Below are 21518 nucleotides of genomic sequence, written 5' to 3'. Positions count from 1 at the left end.
AAGACAAGAGGGGGGTGGCATTTAAATCAAAGAAACAAAAAAACCCAAAAAATTTTAACAGCCTAATTAACTAACATTCAAATATAGAGATGAAACTAAACTGACTGCACCGACCTCAAAACAAACCCACAATTAAAGTAGCACCACTAACTAATTCACCACGCAGAACAACCAAGTGTTACGAAATCTAACTGGTCCAGTCTCCAAAATCAGTTCACAAATACCACGGCTTTTAAAAAAAGCAAGCAATCTTAAAGGCTCCACACTGCTACCACCCCCGTGGGGTCTAGGGGTAAAAGGGGGTGGGAACACAAAAAGAAAAGGGGAATTAAAGCAAAAGTTCCACAATGAATTTATTTACAGGAAAATAAAAAAAAAAGCGGAAAAATCCAGGTTTAACGCAACTATTTCTGTGAAATGAGATAAAACAATATCTACTGAGATAAACAAGGAATTTTAAACCAAAAACGCAGTTTGCACTGGATACAAATCCCGCTAAGGGACAAAACACAAAGAAAACCAAAACTAAAGTCTGTAAATCTACAGAAAAAAAAAACAAAAAAACAACACCACAAAGACACAATGTACAGTCAAACCACAAAGCAAAAGGCTCTGTAAGTCCACAGCCAGCCAGACCTTTCAAAAACAGAGTAAGGTGGCAAACTGTCACCGTCAGACACAGCTGCCCCAAATGATGGCGCCGATTGTCCTTAAATAGGAGGGTTGGAGGTTGTGGCCAATGGAATGAAACTCCAGGTAGGTAGTCCACCAATCCGGAAGTACGATGGTACAGGAGGACCAAGATTGGTGGCCAATCATCCAACTGTGCTGGACTCTTCCCATTTGCATATCAGCCCACAGAGCAGAAGGCCAGGGCCGTAACACACACAAACAGTCGCAAAGTAGGAAAGCTGTCCACACTTGAGTTGCATCAGATTATATTACCTTGTCCTTTAAATTAAATTAGGATATAAATCGGACAACTCTATAAAATATAAACAGTCTTCTCTTCCTCTCCATGTTGATTTAAAATGAAAACTTGTAAATGTCGAAAACTGAACTTAATAAATGCATTCATCAACCAATAATCTTGTTGTTTATCAGTCAAAATAATCAGATTTTCTTTGTTCATCAGGAATTTTTGCGCCACTGTGTCACTCATATTTTCCACTTGGCTCCACCATGTGATTCCCAATCTGTGACGTCGCCCCGCCAATACAATCCCATACAGTTCACACCTGTTCCTTTATGATGAGACTTACAATGCAATTCAGTTTGATATGATTCATGATGTTATTCAAAACAATTCAACACTATACAAAAAATTAACAAGCCTACATCCAGTTTCTAAATAACTCAATTATTATGTCTTCTGTCTTTCCTTGTGAAGAATGTATTTGATGCTTGATTGTTTTCTACCAAACCCAAACCAATGAATCCAACTTAGAAAGAAAACCCAAGAGTTGTTGTAGTCCTAATAATAAATGAATCATAAACAGAAAAGGTTTTCTTTCTAATTACATTTTCTTTTTTCATTCTCTACTAAAAAATTTATTCAGGCTATTTCCTGTTGGTCTCTTAATTAAAATAAATACCTGGACAATTCATAAACAGTCCTTTTTTGAGGTTTTTTGACTGAAACTGTTCTCTGTATGTAATGTTTTTGTGGTATTTAACAAAACCCTTTTTAAATTCATTGTTTGTAAAATACTGAATATCTCCTTTCTACCTGTTGTCTTGCTTCCCTCTGTGTTTGCTGTTTACCAACTGCAGCTGATTTGATATGCTTTAATAGAAAGATAGTGATGTTGTGTTCAAGGCACCTTGAAAACACGAGTGCAGAGGATATAAGGTATGGAATACTCAATGTAACCATTGGTTTACATGCAGATGCAGACACAAGACAGATACATTGTGTATTTAGCCGGCAGCTGTATCCCATGAGCACTAAAGCCACCGCTACAGTCGCATCTCAAACGTCTTTCTCCCACCACCATTCGAATCTGTGAATCTCTCCATCGCCATTATACAGAAACATGATGTCTTTGTTGTGTCTGACAGTCCTGTTTTGTAAGGTGTGGAGAGGGAATGGGGTGTTAAAAGATTATACAGCTCAGTGTGTGTGTGTTTGTGTGTGTGCTTGCATGATGGAAGGAATTTATTTTGGCATTTTTTATTTATTTATTTTTTACTATGAAGTCCTATGAGACTTGTCTCTTTTTGAGTGAGACCTAGCAAACACTGCAACTGTCAGGAGATAAGACAGCACACAATAAACCATTTAAATGAAAAAACAGGTGTGAAACACTTAAAATCATAAAACATCAGCATTTATAGCCTCAACTTGACCAAAAGAGGTCAAGCTATTGAGTTGAGTTCTGAAGCTAAATGAAATATTTACAAACCATTTTCCTTATCGTCTTATCCTACATCCTCAGCATGTCTCCCTTTTTTATGACTTGATGAGTAAACCTGAAGATATCTTGATAAATTTCTAAACGGCTGGAAAAACCAGTGACAACACAAAGGCGTGAAACCTTTACATCAATCAGAAACATGTTCTCTACACATCTGAAATGACTTCATGTTACAACCAAGCGCTAACCTCCGGCGGTAAAAAGTTAAGCCTACGCAAAAGTGCCAAGAACTGCAGTTCCCCCTTCATCCACTAGGGGCTCCAAAACAGAGCGAATCCCCATAGACTCCCATGTTAAAAAGGCCAACTTCACTGCAGAAATAAACATGTTTACAGCCTGGTTCAAAAAAACATTTTAGGTTTAATAGGTCAGGTTTACCTTCATGACAACTGTGGAGGGAGTGATTTTTTTTCTAACTCGCCCATTTAGAAGTAATTTAATCCTAAAATTTTTAATATTTAGGGGGTGTGTCCTTTTAATTGACAGCTACCCGATCTCCTGTTTCAAGTAAAAAGAACAACTGCGGTTTTTAGCCGGTTAGCAACTTTACTTAGCTTTAGCCCGCTTACCTCCATTAACTGGTTAGCTCGGTCAGTTCTTCGCCACAGGCACCTCAGAGTTCGCTCGAATTCAAATGGAATCATATCAAATCAAACTTTATTTCTTCAGCACTTTTCATGCCATGGGCAACACAAAGTGCTTTACAAGATAAAATCAAGTCATAAGAATAAAAAGAAACAACAAAAAAAACAGTCGATAACATGGCATTTAAAAACAATAAAGACGCAAGCTCTTTCCACACAGTCATACACACACAAGGACATAGAGCAAACAACGCCCCCCCCACATTCCCCGAAATACATCATTCCCTGAATACTGTCTCTCTAACCGAACGCAGGTTAATAAAACAAATAAAACATTAATTAAGTGATAGAAATTCTGACTTCATGCAACAATCATCCACCATGACGGTCACTGACACGCAGCTCCACCTCTTTGCCCATATTTGTATTTTTGAGGCGAGACAACATGCATGCCTCTGCCAAGATGGCGACGGTAGGAACCGCCCACCGAGCTTCAATTCAGCTCTTCAGAAACCTATGGGTGATGTCACGGAGGCTATGTCCATGTTTTTATATACAGTCGATGGTTACAACTCATGAAGTGGATGTGATGTCTCATGACGACCAGCAGTTGACACAGTGTAGAGCTGTACGAAGGAAATATCTGGCAGAAATCTTATTCTCCTGATTGGAGAAGGAAGTCATACTCTATAGCTCTAATCTGTCTTTCTTTTGTCTGTTTTAATACTGTGTCAGATTATGAATGCATGTCAGTAAACGCACTTTGCTGAAGGAACCATGAAGTCCTAACCACAGATTGAAGATTTTCTTAAGTTTTCCTTTTGTAGCCAAAGCAATGAAAAGGACAAGGTGAAACTGTCGTGATGCTGCCATCAATTGCTCCATATCTAGAGGTGAATTGATCAGGTCACAGATGGAGACTGAAGCTCTGTACAGCTCGATGGCAGCTGGGAACCTCACATGGTGTCCTACAGTCATGCGGGCGAGGAAGTCAGGCTGCCAAGAGCTAATCTGTACGCCAGACAAAGTGACTGGCGGTAGACTGAAGAAACCATCTATCCTGAGCACATAAACCAACCCTGTGAAACACACACACACACTGAAGGTGACTTTTCTCTCTTCTTTCACCAAGGTGACCATATAATTTGGCCAGACAGACCTTTCTCAGTCACCATGTATTCAGTCCTAATACCCAGCTTTGCTTTTTGCTTTGCAGTTCTTATGTTTAAGCGGTGCTGTTAACTACAGACCAAACTATAAGAGGCTTGTACCATTCTATCCACAAACAAAACAAAGTCATGAATGTTTATAGCTTCATCTTGTAAAAAAAAAAAATCAGTATTGATTCACAGAATCTCTGCTGCAGAATATATATTAGTTATTTTTAAAATGACTACGGCTTTAAAGATGATTTTGAATGTGTAGTGTTAATAAATAAGATGTTGGGAAGCTGTTTATTTGTGTATTTCTGTTGGTATCAGATGTACTGGGACAAAGAAATCATAATCTTAAGGAGATGCTATTATCAAAGCGTCAGTCACAGCAAAACAAAAGGTTAACTGCAAACGGTTGAATGAAGTCGGTGCACATCAGATCTGCGATCGTTACTGTTGGTAAAACAAGCTCATTAACCTTTTGAAGGCAGAATGCAAATTAACTGTTACCAATAGGTTAATACTGACACTAATCAATAAAGGCATATAATGTCCTGATGTGAAGGCAAAGAGCGTTTAAATCACAACCACGGCACCTCAGAGGATCCGTTCGCCGGCTCCTTTCTCACCAGTGAGGTAGTGTCTGCTGTTAGGAATTGATGCAATCATTACATCACCTCAGTCTGCCTTGTTGCACACAACGGTGTGTACAGGGAATGTAAATACAGAAATCCTGAGAAGGCATGATTACACATTAGTGTCTATCTGTTATTAGGCTGTGTATTTGTTTCATCTGTCCAGGAAGGTTTTTTTTTTTTTTTTAAAATCACAACACATCTGGTGGTTGATATGACAGCTTGTAGCAGTTTTCACATGTGACTGTGTGAAACTGGTGGACTAAAAATGTTCTGATTAGAAAAAAATATAAGAGGCTGAGTTAAGATTTCTGATCAATTTATTGCATTTTATTAAAGTAGGACTTCACAACTTTTGCCCTTAAAACTCTGAGCTTCTGACTCTTTTTGATGGCTCACTGACATTCATGATGTACAGACATGGAGAAAAACTGATGGCAAAAGAAAAACAAAAGTTGCCGAAGTAACTTGAAGTTGACAAAAGTAGTAATGAAAAAAAAAAGTGAAATAATCAACCAGTGAATATAAGACTTAGCTATTGAATAGCTGTTCAACAGAATTGGTAAAAATCACACACACTAAACTAATGAAAAAGGCTTGGACAGAAATGACGGTTCCCCTAAAAAGATTGCAAATAATTTGACCGTAACAAGATATGAACTATATGTGTCCTATAATTAGCATCACTGGTCTTTTCAAACTTGTCATCGGTCATTGTGCCTTTTTAAAGGGTGACAAGTTGTCACTGTGCTGTTTGCTGACCGTGCTGAACATGGTCCACATAAGCAAAGGAAAAAGTAGTCTCAGAGGATTAGAAAGAAAATCATAGACAAACATGATAAAGACAAAGGCTAAAGGACCATCTGCGAGCACATAACAGGGTCAGATTACTCCATCCCTCACTGCCAAAGTTGACTTCATGGGAGACGACCAAGGAGAAAACTACTGTTCAAAGCAAATAAAAAAAAAAAGCCAGATTGGAATTCGCCACAGTGTATATCGACAAAGCCACAAAGCTTCTGGCAGAATGCCATCCGGACAGATGATACAACACTGGAGCTTTCTGGCTAGTCAGCTCTCTCCATCCTTGGAGGAGGAGGCTAGGTTATTTTCTGAGGCTGCTTTGCTTTCGTAGCTTCTTCTGCCGGCTCCCCTCCTCCCCCTCCAGCAGCGCATACCTGATAGCCACATCCTGCATATAAATAGCGTGTTAGGATGAAAATACAAAATAGTGAAGTGAAGAATAAAAAAAAAAAATAGTGAAGAAGAAACTCGGAAAGCAAACATGGCTGAGAAAATGCAGGAAGGGTTTCCCGACCCGGCTCGGTTTATTTGCCTCCTCCTGCTAAACAGCCGAGAAAGAGAAAATCATTGGTGGAAAAAGCTGCGAATAAAAAAAGGCTTGGATCACGCAAGGAGCAGAGCCAGAAGGGAAGCAGCCAAGACATGGTGGCACTTTCACATCTTGCTAGCTCCCCAACATTTAGGGATGCCATCATTTTTGTCCAGGCCTGTTTCGTTAGTTTGTTTCATGAGTTAATTTTGAGCAAAGTTATATTCATTCATGTCAAGCGTCTGCTAAAAGAATATAGTCTTTCGAGTATATTAATGATGGCCGAGTAAAAGGTATAGTCTCATGATTTAGTAATAAATAAACACCATATATCTGTTATTGACTATGTTTCTAGTTGCACCTTAAAGGTTTGGGAAAGATTTGTCAGCAGGTAGAGGAGAACTTTAGCAGTTCACTAATGCATTGCTGAACAAATTTAAATCACCTTTCAATAACAGTAGTATATTTTTTAAACTCAGACAATAAGACATGGATTTATGTTATAAACTGACCTTCCCCACATTTGGGGCATTTAAGTTCATCAAAATAATTTTTATTAATCTCTAGTTCTCTTAAAACTATCACCCATCATCCTTATTTTATATGTTGCCATCCAAAACGAGAAATAGTTTCTTGGCAATAAGAAGGCAAACCCATTTTGAGGCACTTGTGCCTTAAGATTTGTCCAACCGGCCATTGGCCTATCTTTCTTTGGCAAGTTGTGTCTCTTATAGCAATGTTATGTCTCAATCAAGAGATCTTAAATAAAAAAAATTTTTTTAAAAAACATTTGCAATGAAATTCATTTTACATTTAAAGATATTACTTTATTTTATTCATGGTCATTAAAAGCAATTGAAGGGAAAAAAGGCCGACACCACCATATGGCCTACTTTCCTCCCTTTGAGGTGGATACAATGCATGCACTATTCTGAAGAAGGGAAAGCCAACAAAGACCCACAAAACCAAACAAATAATCCACAATAGGAAGATTGAACATAATTAACATGAAGATGAAAGTCCATCTTGTCTTGTCTGTGATAGTTGGGTGTCAGCGTAATATGATTGTAACCAGATCATGGCCATTAGAGTAGGATTTCCTTTATAGGGCAACCCCTGGAAAAATTGCTAAATATGTGGAAGAAAATCCCTACTACAAAGTTTTAGTTGATAATAATTCTTGCAGTTTCAAGTTATTTTAGTGACTTTTGTAGGTTTTCTTTTGTCAACAAAGGGGTGTCAGCAATTTAGTCCATATCTGTATATCACCTAGGCTTTCGAAATGTACAGCAAAATGGACCACACCAGCAATGAAAAGGAACTTTTACACCTTTCATAAGGTACAAGTCCCACAATTATGCTAATTTAATTGAGAGATGTAACAACAGAAGACCACAAGACCACATCTATGCCATTAGGTTTTCTAAGAAAAGGTGTAGGGCTACTGCCCGCTTGCCTGTTTTATTAAGCCGACTGTAAAGAACCTCGGTGTTATCATGGACCCTGCACTTTCCTTAGATGCCCACGTAAAGTCACTTGTCTTTTCCTGTTTTTATCATTTAAGGAACATTGCCAAGCTGAGACCAATTGTTTCTCAATTTGAGTTGGAAATGATTGTTTATTCCTTAATCTCCACCCGGCTCGACTACTGCAATTCTACCTTTACCTGCCTAAACAAAAAATTGTCGGGCTGCCTTCAGCTTGTACAGAAGGCCGCTCCAAGGCTACTGACTAGATCATCAAAGTTCACCCATGTCACTCTGCTGCTGATCCAGTTGCACTGGACTTGAACTTTACAATTCAAAATCCTGGTTTTAACCTATAGAGCCTTACATAATCAATCGCCTGGCTATATTAGAGACCTTTCAAAGCCTTACGTTCTCAGCCGGTCTCTGAGATCTGCTGACCAGGGTCTGCTGGCTGTTTTAAATAAAACAAAAGGTGACAGAGCCTTTGCAGCAGTGGCCCCTGCTTTATGGAACTCCCTTTCTCTCAGCCTGAGATCGGGTGAGTCGGTGATCGCTTTTAAAAAACAGCTTAAGACATATCTTTTTAATATTGCTTTTACTTAGTTTTCTTTGTTTTTATGTTCTTTGTTGATGTTTTTTTTTTATATTGTTTTAATGTTTTTGTGTTTTGTTGTGAAGTGCTTTATGATTTTTATCTTGAAAGACGCTATATAATAAACATTTACTTACTTATTTACTTACCAGTCTGCCTGCAGTTATTAATATGTTTGTGCAGAAAAATATGATAGCATAACTCCCAAACCAACTTAAACAGTTTATATCCTCAGTGTTAAAATGTCTTAAGTGTTGTGTAAATGACTAACATTCCAAAGTGGTAAAAGCTTTACAGTCCTAACATTTTAAATTGTGCTGGAAAAATCACATACATGTATAGAAAATCATATGAATATAATGTGACAAAACCTGAAATAACTAAAGAAGGAAATAAATGTGAAACTAAAAGTAGAAATTTTGCCTTTTTTGTAAATGTTTTTTGGCAAGTTTCAAAGGTGCTAGTGTCAAATGAACCTTTTAGACAGGAAGCAACTTTGTAAAGCATATAAAAATAACAAAAACAAACAAACAAAAAAAACCCAAATAAAACACAGAGTGGTCCAGGATGTTTTGCCGTCTGAAATAACCAGTTGGTGCTTGGCCTGCTGAATTTGAAGCCTATCCTATCCTTCTGCGTTGTGATCTGCAGAACTTGTTTTCAGCCGCCTCTCAGGCATGCAGTGATTTTCTGCAGCGGAGAATTGGCCATGCCCCCCCTGGCAGAGATTTTATCTTCAGGACATCACATGGAGATGAAGATGACGGATTGCATGAAACAGTTTGAGAGATACTTCACAGCGAATCGGTGTCTGGGCTTCTCACAGCTGCACTTCACTCTGCTTTTTCAAAGGAAAAACAAAGGGGAGCCATGTTGGCATGAAATGCTCAGACTGCCAAAAGGCGATGGCTCTGATTGTTTCAGTTGAAGTTTTGCTTTGAGGAATGATTGGTTTCTGCACAGTGGTGGTGTCACTTTCGATTTGATGGAAGTTCGATTTGGTTTTACGTCTATTTTATATTTTGACTGTTGTTTCCACTGTGTTGCATTCAGGGTCTGATGACTTCTGGAGTGGAGTTTGAGTCTCTGCCCGCTGCGCTGTCCCTGCCCGCTGAGTCAGGCCTGTATCCCGTCACTTTGGTTGGAGTTCCACGCACAGCTGGCAATATCACCGTGAACGGTTAGACAAGCCGTCATGTTAATTTCTAAAATGTTACTTTTTTCGTTTTTTAGTTACATGATGTGTTTTCAAGACGTACCCTTCTGCTCAGATTTCTATTTGGTTTCAGGTTACCACACATCGGTATTTGGTGTGACCAGTGATTGCTTGCTGGAGAACCTGCCTGGCTTGAAGACAAGTGGCTGTTTAGTGGAAGTCATTCCTTCTCTTCCTCGTCTCCAGCTCAGCACATCACTACCACGGTTAGAAAAACATGCAGTGTCACCACACCTTGCATTAATTACAAAACCATACACCATTTATCTTTGTGTGGACGTAATAATGGATGATGCCAACAATTTTTCTTCCAATATGATGACAGGAGTTTATGGTACTTTTTCTAATCCAATGCGCTTTACTGAATTTGCATATTAAAAGAAAAACATGTGTTTGCTGGTTAGAAAGCAATCCATGCAGTTTCCCATTTTGCATTTAATTTAAAGATGTTCCACACATAGCCAGAGGTTTCTCTTTAAAATACATTAAAATACTTGGAAAAACAAAGAAACAGTAAAAAGAAATAAGCTAAAAATATGCTAAGACCAAATACTACTAAAAGAGTTAAGACTGTAAATACACCAAGAGAAACTATAAGGCTAGAAGGCAGAGTTCACGCAGTTCTCACGCTATGCTAAAAGCCAGGGAGTGAGAATGTGTTTAAGGTGTGATTTAAAGGTGTCAAGAGTGGGCGCCAGCTTGAAATCTATGGGGAAGGTCATTCCACAGATAATAGCACTGAAGAAGTTTGGTCGGTTCTGGTTTTGTATCTGGATCTTAGAACCAGAAGGAGCTAATCTGCAGACCTCAGTTTCCTTGATGGTGTTTGTGTGTGATTCTAAAAGGTCTGATATATATTTCTGCCAGTCTGTTTAAACCAAGTGGAGACCTTTGGCGGTTAACAGTGAAGCCAATGCAGAAGTGCAAAAAACGGCAGTTCCAACACAGAGCGAATCCCCATAGACTCCCATGTTAAAAAGACCAACTTCACAGCAGAAATAAACATGTTTACAGCCTGGTTCAAAAATCCAGTTTCGGTTTAATGGGTCAGGTTTACCTTCATGACAACTGTGGGGGGAGGGAACTTTTTTTCTAACTTTCTAACCGTTTAAAAGACATTTAATCTCAAAAATTGGCATATTTAGGGGTTGTTTTTTTTTCATTTTTGAGAGATATGCAACTTTATAAATTATTTTGTTATTTTATGTAGTGCATCTGGTATTGTATGTATCTCATATTCTACTTGTAAGTGTACATCATTAGACATACAAGCTTTCCTTATGCCTATTTTGTTTTTGTTGCTTGATTGACGAACGAACGAACGAACGAACGAACAATTTTGTTTTGTTGCTTGATTGTTTTTTTGGAAATGGACAATGTGATTGTGACTGATACAAAACAGGTCATAACTAACTAACCAACTAACTAACTAACTAGATCTCGGTCTGAATGGACACACCCCCATACAACTGAGCCGAATCCCCAATCGGACCGAGTCCAGCCGACCATCCTGATGTGAATGCACCCTAAGATGGAGGTCAAATTAGCCGTGCATTTGAGGCACATCAATGACAGAATATGCAAAAAGTTCTGTAGTGGGTTTTCAAAACACACCATCAGCAAAACAACACAACCATCAGCAGACAACACCTTGGATTGTTCCACATGTTTGTGATTCTGCAGCAAAAACCCCATTCAGAGCCTGAGCCAACATAATTACACGTTTTCTGCTGGAAGTCTCTGGATTGCAGCATTACCACCAGCTGCCTTCAGCTTTTCAGAGAAAATCAGATGTTACTATTATTCCCACTCGCCTCGATGTCTGCATTTATCGCACCAAAAACACAGATGTCTCACAGATGTGTGCAGCACAGTAGGACACCTGAAGCCCCCGCATGTTGCAGTAAACTGACACTACATATTCAATTCATATTTAGTCTGAATAGGGTGAAATTTTACTCTTAACATTCGTCTTTAACTTCTGATCAGGGCTCAGATGGACATCTAGAAATTCACATTCAGCTTAGCATTCTGAGGAAGACAGGAAGTGTCAGCAGCTCCACTGTGATTGCTCTAGAAATTCAAATTGAATTTGCATAAACAAACATCGAGCAGGGTTTCTTTTGTCATGTGATGCTGTGGACAAGCAAACCACATTATTTGGTGATTGATAAACCTGTTTTACAGTTTTTCTTTCTGCTTGAAGATGTTTTAGGATTGTTTACCTGGTAAGTGAAATTCTGGTCAAGTGACTGACTCTACAGATGGGAATGTTCTGCTATTTGGCCTTCAAATATAAAAGGGAAAAACTATTCACCAACGGTTGAACCGTTAAAGTTGAAAAAAGAGCACATTAGCTGCACAGTTATCGTTTAATTTAGTTAACCATTGTGATGCAACATGAGCCAGAAGAAGAACAGCGTGTTGCTGTTAAAATACTCACCAATCAAACTTCATTAAGATGGACTTTTTTCTGTCTCCCAATAAGTAAAAGTGAATAAATTCATTGTGTGATGGCCTCTCTGATAAATTTTCACCAGTCAACATGCCAACATACAAACAGACCAATTCAACTTTTACCTCCAAGGATACTGGCTTCAAAATGCCTGGAAATCAAAACATAAAGAAAACCTTGAAGAGGTAGTGAAATGATCATTTTTAAAGCATTTTTTTCCCACTGTAGCCTCAGCCAGGTTAAACATCCGTGGAACAGGTGAATTTGTTTCCTCTGAGATGAAATTTTCAGCGCAGCAAAAGGAAGAAACAACATGAGAGAGTTAATTTCCTGCCAGAAAATAGCAGGTAAACCACCCAGATGCAGTCTTGTAAATCATTCTGACAGCAGAGCTGCTGCAAAATCCACTATTTAGGTCACGGCTATAAGTACAGCACTTCAGCAGCTTTTGATGTGGAAAACCTTTTTATTCTCTGGTGCTGGAAGAGTATTGTAGCAGACAGATGAAGTAAATAGAATACAAATGTAATACATGGTCTCTGGGGTGTTTCAAAGCTGCAGAAGCCCGGCCTCACTTTTTCTACATACCTAATATCAGACTGTCTTCCGCCATGATTTATGTAACATTTTTAGCGTTACAGTTGTTCTCTGTATCACCGCTTTATTCAGAAAACCGTTTTCTGCCAACTGGTTGCGGTGTCAACAGATAAATGGCATCAAATTTAATTATTTATCTGTTTTCGTCTTTGTCTGTGTAGATGTGCTTGAGTGAAACATAAAATAAGTTCCAACAATTATTTTCAAATTGTTTTCTGCTTTTGAACAAAGCACACTAATTTTGGATGACGTCACCTCTTTTTTTTTTTTTTTTTTTTTAAATTGTCCAGCATTTTAGCTAGCAGACTGATGTTCTGGATGCTGTGTTCTGCTGAGCTCATTTATTTTGCCAAGGGGAGCTTTTATAGATATAAGGATCCCCTTGTATTTCTGGATTCTTATTTAATTTTTCTATTTGTTTTGGATAATTGTTCATATTACCGAGTTTTGCTGCTGGACCAGACTGGAGAGGACAGAAGAGAGACAGAAAGAGAACAGAGAAGAAAACAAGAGAAAGAGATAAATGCATACACGTATATACACATACATACCCCCCCCTGCTCTAGAAATGTTATGATGTGATATTTTCCGTGTTCCAGGTTCCTGTTTTATTTTGTAGTTTTTCCCTGTTTCCTGTGTAGCCTTTGTTCTTGTTTGTTAGATCAGTGTTTTTCAACCACTGCTCCGTGGCACACGGGTGTGCCGTGGGAGATCAGGTGTACCATGAGAAATGATCCAGTTTCACCTAATTGGTCTGAAAAGCAGCTTTGTGTTCATTTAACAGGCCTCGGCCCAGGTGAAAGATCATAAAATTCCTTGTGTTTATCGGGTTTCTTTTCAAGACACTTTGACAAAATGGACTTTATATTACTAATATAGGCTTTAGAAAATTGTTTGTGGTGTGCCTTGAGATTTTCCCAGTGGGAAAAAGTGTACCTTGGCTCAAAAAAAGTTGAAAAACACTGTTAGATTACCTGGTCTTGTTAGTTCATTCTTTACACCTGTGTCTTGTGTAGTTCGGTCAGTATTCCTAGCCCTCAGTTCGGCTGTGTTTTGCTGGTCCACTGCACCTGTCCAGGTTATGTTTGAGCCTGTGTTTAGTTTTTCCTGTGATTCTTGTTTCTTGTGTTCCTGCACATCGAAATAAAAAAAAAAAAAAAAAAAAAAAACCTGCTTGACTCTGCACCCCCACCTCTACTCTGCATTTGGGTCAGCACCCTCCCCACGATAAGAAATAATATTTGAGTTAATGACATTCCTGAAGCCCAGACATTGCTGTGGCGTTTGGCACCAGCAGATTTCTGTAAAAAGTAATCTGGAGCTGCCACAGGTCAGACATGCTGCAGTTAACACCCCCCCCCCTTCCCCCCCAGCTCCCAGTTGTCAGTTCATGGTTCGTCTCTCTGCAGACGGCCGTTGGTAAGAACTTGAAGCTGACTGCGAGCAGTTTTAGTGATGTTACGGCTCAGTTGTTTGGCGGTCACACTTTGGCCTTGTCACGACTGCTCGGGTGTCCGTTTCCACCACGACCGACACAATGACAGCCGGAACCAGCCGGCATGGTTAAATGGTGTATTTTTGGGTAACAGCGTTGTTATCTCTTGTCTTGTCACACAGGTCAGCCCACACACCACAGTCCACGTCCAAAGAAGAATTGTCCAGCTCCGTGTCCGTCCAGCTTTTTAATGGGGAGAAACAGCAGCTCACCATCACTCTGGAGAACATTGGATCTGAAGATATTGAGACTCTGGAGCTCACCTCAAAGATAGTCAACACCAAAGGTGAGCTCCCATATCAGGATTGTAGAAGGTTGCCCTTCTTGCTTTGGTTCCTAATTTAGATCTGAAACATTAATAATCCAATAAACAAGAAGTTATTTCTTTACATTAAGGCACATAAAATATTATTGACAACACTGATGCACACTTATTCAAAGCAGCCATGTTCATTATTGCTGCTCATTTAGTTTGGACTGCCTCTGATGAAGCAGCTCCTCCTGCAGACTGTGGGGCTCCACAGGCCATGACTTCATTGTCTTTTTCTGTGCATTTGTCAGGCCTCTGTGGCTTTTCTGCTTGTGCTCGATCTTTTTGTTCTGCACCTGCTCACACCTCAGATCTCTGCAGTATCTGCTCCTCTCGAAGGTTTCTGTCTCTTCTTAGTTGTTTCTTTTCTTTTTGTTTCACTTCATATTAGAAAATGAAAGAACCGCTCACAGGACAGAAATGTTAGTATATGGGAAACTCTTGGTGTCTGTGCCTGTACTAGCACACGGTGAGCACCTTTGCAGCTGGCCTGAAAAAGAAAGCTGCGCTAATTAGCATTAAGATTTTTTGGTTCTTAAGAATGTTTTAGTTGGTTTTTAGTTTGATTTTAAATTGCAGTGTTAAAGGTGGAGTATGTAAGATTTTCAATATTTTCTAAATAAATTAACTAATGAAATAACTACAATCATAATTAGAAAGTTTTTTTGTACATTTAGTTTCCAGTCTGTCCATATTTGATGCGTTATTAAATTACAAGTTTAATTAATGACAAATGACAAAAAACATTTTTTTTTTTTTACTGGTAGAAACATTTAAGAAGGATCTTTGTCATTAATTAAACTCGTAATTTAATAACACATCAAATATGGACTGACTGGAACCTACATGTTTAAAAAAAAACTATCTAATTATGATTGTAGTTATTTTTTTAGTTAATTTATTTTGAAAATATTGAAAATCTTACATACTCCACCTTTAATGTACTGCTTCTTCACTTTGTCAGTGCTGGTTTATTGTAGGTGTGATCAAGTTTTCTTCTGCTTTAAATCTATTTACAAATGATGGATAAGGGAACAAACTAACTTAATATGATATATGTATATATATATATATATATATATATATATATATATATATATATATATATATATATATATATATGATATGCAAGATTAAAATGGCGCAAGAATTGTAGTACAACCCCAGTGTCAAAAATGGTTTGAATGCTTTATGCTGACAAAATATGTATAAAAACACATCAGATTTTGAAACTGAGACATTTAACCATTATATGGAAAATTTGATATTGGCAACTTTGTCTGCAGCCGTGTGATATATGATGGGATTTATTATACAATACTTTTGTGATACTGTTTGAGTTATAGAAATTTATGTGGCCTTATGTGATGTGCTAATGTGCGTGTGTGTGTGTGTGTGTGTGTGTGTGTGTGGCAAATGGCGGTTGAATTTGGATGACATGTCACCATCCTGTCATTCAGAACAGGCTGGTTAAAATGACTGAAAATGACTGTATTTTAACTGTCCTATTTGTTCCAAAGGTGAGACTTTTTTTGTGTTATGAGCATTTATTTAGTTGGCTGCAATCATGGTTTGAAGGGAATTTTAAGCAATAGAGTTTAAAAAATGCTCCTGAAAAACATCACCTACTTTTAATTTGCATAATAACAGAATCGGGAACCTAAATGTGTGCAGAGTTAGCATTACTGCTAATTTACTCGGTTATTCATTGTAGTGTTACAATCATTCAACAGTTCATATGCAACAACAACAATAATATCAACAATAAATTCCAACTGGTTGTAGTCGATATTGTTTAAAGTACAAGAGTTAAGCTGCATATTTCTATGCTATGGAGTAGTTTTAAAAATGCAAGATATTACAATGTAACTACTACATTTCAATGAAAAAGGCCTTACACACCTACTCTGAATATCTTTTGTACAATTGATGTCAAATCAGTGTAAACGTTCACATCAGTGGGATTCTATCCAGCGGTTTTTCAAAATTAGGTTGATTTTCTTAATATTTCTATTCCGACAGATATAATATTGACCAATCAGAGAAGCCATGTTGACTAATAGATCACTGGGTACGAGTTACGCAGGTGTAACCTTCGCTGCTGTTTAATTCAAACTTTGGATCAACATGGCCGAGTGTCTATTATTTTCTGCAACTCAAACTGTAGAACTTTTGCCATTTTCCTGTAACGTGCCTCCTATCGACGGCTAAATGGGCAAACATCTTGCATCCTACCTGACCTGTTAGCTCTCTCCAGCCAGCAGAAGACGGTCTTACGATGACTTTTGTTTTGTCCTTTTCTCTCTAATCTTGTGCTTCTTAAACTAAAAACCAAAAAAAAAAAAAAAAAAAAAAATTACAAAACTTTTTTTGCTCGTCATTTTTCCTGATTTTATTTAGGAAAAAAACAACATAGTAATGAGACCATCATTCTGGTGCTTTAATGCCCAAGAAAACAAGTAAAAAGATCAATGAAAACCATTAAAATGACAAATTTTATAATAGATTATTTGTATTGGTTAGGAAAAAAAACTAATTTATTTAACAACAAAAAAAAAAAAGATTTTAAAATTGTGAAACAAAAAAATCCCAATATTCAAATTTTTTTATTTGATTTCCCACCCCTAGTTATATAAACATAAACTGTTATTAATTTAAACTATTTAGGTTGATTCAACAACTTAGTTTTTGCAGTGTAAACATGACATTTTATTTTAGAAAAATGAAATAACTGATTGGAGAATGCTTGAGAAACCTTTTCCAAATTCAACTAAAAGTCCTGGACATGTAGTCTTAGTGGAAGTGGAGACTGCCTTGTAGAAGTCAGAATTAAGTCTAGTTCTGTTATTTTCTGTATTTCTTATCTCTTTGGTCTCAGCAGGAGCTTAGTCAGTGTGAGAATGGAATTGATCTGACATTTTTAAAACCACCTCAGGCCTCTGTGATGACAGGTCAACACTCGTAGACCTAGTCTTCATAGGTAGCTCTTATCGTCCTTTCATTGGTCAGTTTTGTATTTGTCCTACAATTTCAAACTGACAAAAGACTAAGAAGAATAATCCTTTACCTTCCCACACTGATGTAAAGTCCATGGTCTGTGGGCATTGCTGTTAGAAAAACATTTACGTCTTTTGTTGCTTTGGGAACTCTGTACATGAGTCCAGTGAAGTTGAATAGGTTCTACTGACCAGTAATTCGGTTGTAAATACTACTGGACTGTTAGACATTCTAGTTTAAAGACATTCATCTGACGAATGTTTGCCTCTTCAAATCTCTGCTTCTTACATACACAGCTCCCTGCTGGCCAGCCTCCAAAGAAATAGTCTCTCTAGTTAGAGATTTCTGTTTGAAACTGTTGCTGGAAGTGGTTTTTGTTGCAAATATACTTTCCCCTTCAGGGACATGTTATTTTCAGAGTTGGTTGAACAAGCAAGAAGAACTGAAGGTTCTGTCTCACTGCAGGGCTGCTTTTTTTTCTCAGCTCTTGTTGAGTAAATTTGGACATTAAAATGATCTGATTATGGTCTGATTAGGGTTCATAAAATAGTATTTCAAAAATGGAGGATAAAAACCTTTTTTCTTCTTGCACAATTAAAGGGATACCTTGTAACATTTGACCACAAGGGGCTCTAAACCTGTATCTTCCCACATGACTGTCACAAAATTTAACAGTAAAATGCGCACAAATAAAAAACTGCCCCCCCCAAATTACAGTGAATTATAGTTTATAGTATCAAAGGAGCAGTAACTTTGGTTTATTATGGTGAAAATGTCAGCATTACTCGCTTAAGGGACAGTACTGTTTCCTGTTGAACAGCATTAAAACCATAAAACTAAACTGTGAAAGAATTAATCACATTTTGGTACGTTTGCACAACAGGCTGAAGCTAACTTAACAGTCTGATAATACTGAGGCTAATGGGGAGCATCCACCCGGTTCTTTCATCAGACTCCAACCAGCAAATTGTTTGCCAAGGTCGATTTGTGTCTTTTGTCTGGAGTCTTCACCCTACCTGCTTTTTCTTTCTGGCATGACCGTTTTCACCTTCTTACTGTGTTCAGCGATTAAAAACTTTCGTTGGACCCATATCACATTGCACTTTGGTCAAACAAACCAAACCATGATATGTCCCCATTCCCACCAAAGTTTGCACTAATATTTAGCAAAAGAGAGGACAAGACCTGCTGTTTTGGGGTTTTTAATGTTTTCTTATGCAAGTATACTGCAGAAATACACTGCAAAAATGTGTGCAGTTTGAACAACAGATTAGGAAGAGGACTCTTAACTCAATCCTTGTGTATTTACCCACAATGCAATACTTCGCCAAATGCAGGAAGGGACTTTTTTGTAGTCCGCTTCCTGTATTTAGTCTCCATGAAACGGGCCGAGACCTGTGTTTGTAGGTGGACTGGGTCAGCTTCTTTGATCCGAATCCCAGTTCAGGATAGGATAGGATAGGATAGGATAGGACAGGACAGGACAGGACAGGATAGGATAGGATAGGACAGAACAGTCCTAATCTGTCCTGTGCTGTCCTAATCTGTCCTGTCCTATCCTATCCTATCCTATCCTATCCTATCCTATCCTGTCCTGTCCTATCCTGTCCTATCCTATCCTGTCCTATCCTGTCCTATCCTGTCCTATCCTGTCCTATCCTGTCCTGTCCTGTCCTGTCCTGTCCTATCCTATCCTATCCTATCCTGTCCTAATCTGTCCTAATCTGTCCTGTGCTGTCCTAATCTGTCCTGTCCTGTCCTAATCTGTCCTGTGTCCTGTCCTATCCTATCCTATCCTATCCTATCCTATCCTATCCTATCCTATCCTATCCTGTCCTGTCCTATCCTATCCTATCCTATCCTGTCCTGTCCTATCCTGTCCTGTCCTAATCTGTCCTGTCTTGTCCTAATCTGTCCTGTCCTATCCTGTCCTATCCTGTCCTGTTCTATCCTGTCCTGTCCTGTCCTGTCCTATCCTATCCTGTCCTGTCCTGTCCTAATCTGTCCTATCCTGTCCTGTCCTGTCCTAAGATGTCCTGCCCTGTCCTGTCCTGTCCTGTCCTAATCTGTCCTGTCCTATCCTATCCTGTCCTGTCCTATCCTATCCTTTCCTGTCCTAATCTGTCCTGTCCTGTCCTATCCTGTCCTGTCCTGTCTTGTCCTATCCTGTCCTAATCTGCCCTGTCCTGTCCTAATCTGTCCTGTCCTATCCTATCCTGTCCTGTCCTATCCTGTCCTGTCCTGTCTTGTCCTATCCTGTCCTAATCTGTCCTGTCCTGTCCTATCCTGTCCTAATCTGTCCTGTCCTATCCTATCCTGTCCTATCCTATCCTATCCTGTCCTGTCCTATCCTATCCTGTCCTAATCTGTCCTGTCCTATCCTGTCCTATCCTATCCTATCCTATCCTATCCTATCCTATCCTGTCCTGTCCTGTCCTAATCTGTCCTGTCCTATCCTATCCTATCCTGTCCTAATCTGTCCTGTCCTGTCCTGTCCTATCCTATCCTGTCCTAATCTGTCCTGTCTTGTCCTATCCTGTCCTATCCTGTCCTAATCTGTCCTGTCCTGTCCTGTCCTGTCCTATCCTGTCCTAATCTGTCCTGTCCTATCCTGTCCTGTCCTGTCCTGTCCTATCCTGTCCTGTCCTAATCTGTCCTGTCCTAATCTGTCCTGTCCTATCCTATCCTATCCTGTCCTGTCCTATCCTGTCCTGTCCTGTCCTAATCTGTCCTGTCCTATCCTATCCTATCCTGTCCTAATCTGTCCTGTCCTGTCCTGTCCTATCCTATCCTGTCCTAATCTGTCCTGTCTTGTCCTATCCTGTCCTATCCTGTCCTAATCTGTCCTGTCCTGTCCTGTCCTATCCCATCCTGTCCTGTCCTGTCCTGTCCTGTCCTATCCTGTCCTAATCTGTCCTGTCCTATCCTGTCCTGTCCTGTCCTGTCCTATCCTGTCCTGTCCTAATCTGTCCTGTCCTAATCTGTCCTGTCCTATCCTGTCCTATCCTATCCTGTCCTAATCTGTCCTGCCTGTCCTGTCCTATCCTATCCTATCCTGTCCTAATCTGTCCTGTCCTGTCCTAATCTGTCCTGTCCTGTCCTATCCTGTTCTATCCTATCCTGTCCTATCCTGTCCTGTCCTGTCCTGTCCTAATCTGTCCTGTCTTGTCCTAATCTGTCCTGTCCTATCCTATCCTGTCCTGTCCTATCCTGTCCTAATCTGTCCTGTCCTATCCTATCCTGTCCTGTCCTATCCTGTCCTGTCCTAATCTGTCCTGTCCTAATCTGTCCTGTCCTGTCCTGTCCTAATCTGTCCTGTCCTGTCCTGTCCTAATCTGTCCTGTCCTATCCTATCCTGTCCTGTCCTGTCCTGTCCTATCCTGCCCTGTCCTATCCTGTCCTGTCCTAATCTGTCCTGTCCTGTCCTGTCCTATCCTGTCCTGTCCTGTCCTATCCTATCCTGTCCTGTCCTGTCCTGTCCTGTCCTGTCCTGTCCTATCCTATCCTATCCTATCCTGTCCTGTCCTATCCTATCCTGTCCTATCCTATCCTATCCTATCCTGTCCTGTCCTGTCCTATCCTATCCTATCCTATCCTGTCCTGTCCTGTCCTGTACTGTCCTGTCCTGTCCTGTCCTGTACTGTCCTATCCTATCCTATCCTATCCTATCCTAACCTATCCTATCCTGTCCTGTCCTGTCCTGTCCTGTCCTATCCTGTCCTGTCCTGTCCTGTCCTGTCCTGTCCTGTCCTGTACTGTCCTGTACTGTCCTGTACTGTCCTATCCTATCCTATCCTAACCTATCCTATCCTATCCTGTCCTGTCCTGTCCTGTCCTGTCCTATCCTATCCTATCCTATCCTATCCTATCCTAACCTATCCTATCCTATCCTGTCCTGTCCTGTCCTGTCCTGTCCTGTCCTGTCCTGTCCTGTCCTGTCCTATCCTATCCTATCCTATCCTATCCTATCCTATCCTGTCCTGTCCTGTCCTGTCCTGTCCTGTCCTGTCCTGTCCTGTCCTATCCTATCCTATCCTATCCTATCCTGTCCTGTCCTGTCCTGTCCTGTCCTGTCCTGTCCTGTCCTGTCCTGTACTGTCCTGTACTGTCCTGTACTGTCCTATCCTATCCTATCCTATCCTATCCTATCCTATCCTATCCTAACCTATCCTATCCTGTCCTGTCCTGTCCTGTCCTGTCCTGTCCTGTACTGTCCTGTACTGTCCTATCCTATCCTATCCTAACCTATCCTATCCTATCCTAT

The 21518-nt window shown here is 39.5% G+C and overlaps 1 protein-coding gene across 1 annotated transcript in view; it reads left to right on the top strand.

Annotated features, from left to right (window-relative positions):
* The window catches only part of trappc9 (trafficking protein particle complex subunit 9), a 292239-nt gene that overhangs the window by 53849 nt on the left and 216872 nt on the right, over positions 1 to 21518 (top strand). The window contains exons 12-14 of the mRNA XM_079258776.1: positions 9238 to 9364; positions 9474 to 9606; positions 14070 to 14233. Coding sequence (XP_079114902.1) covers positions 9238 to 9364; positions 9474 to 9606; positions 14070 to 14233 — 424 coding nt within the window. The remainder of the gene's footprint in view (positions 1 to 9237; positions 9365 to 9473; positions 9607 to 14069; positions 14234 to 21518) is intronic.

This window comes from Telmatherina bonti, assembly GCF_933228915.1.
Source record: "Telmatherina bonti genome assembly, chromosome: 19".
Taxonomy (NCBI): domain Eukaryota; kingdom Metazoa; phylum Chordata; class Actinopteri; order Atheriniformes; family Telmatherinidae; genus Telmatherina; species Telmatherina bonti.
The sequence above is the reverse complement of the archived record's forward strand: the minus strand, read 5'-3'. Positions and strand labels throughout refer to the sequence as shown.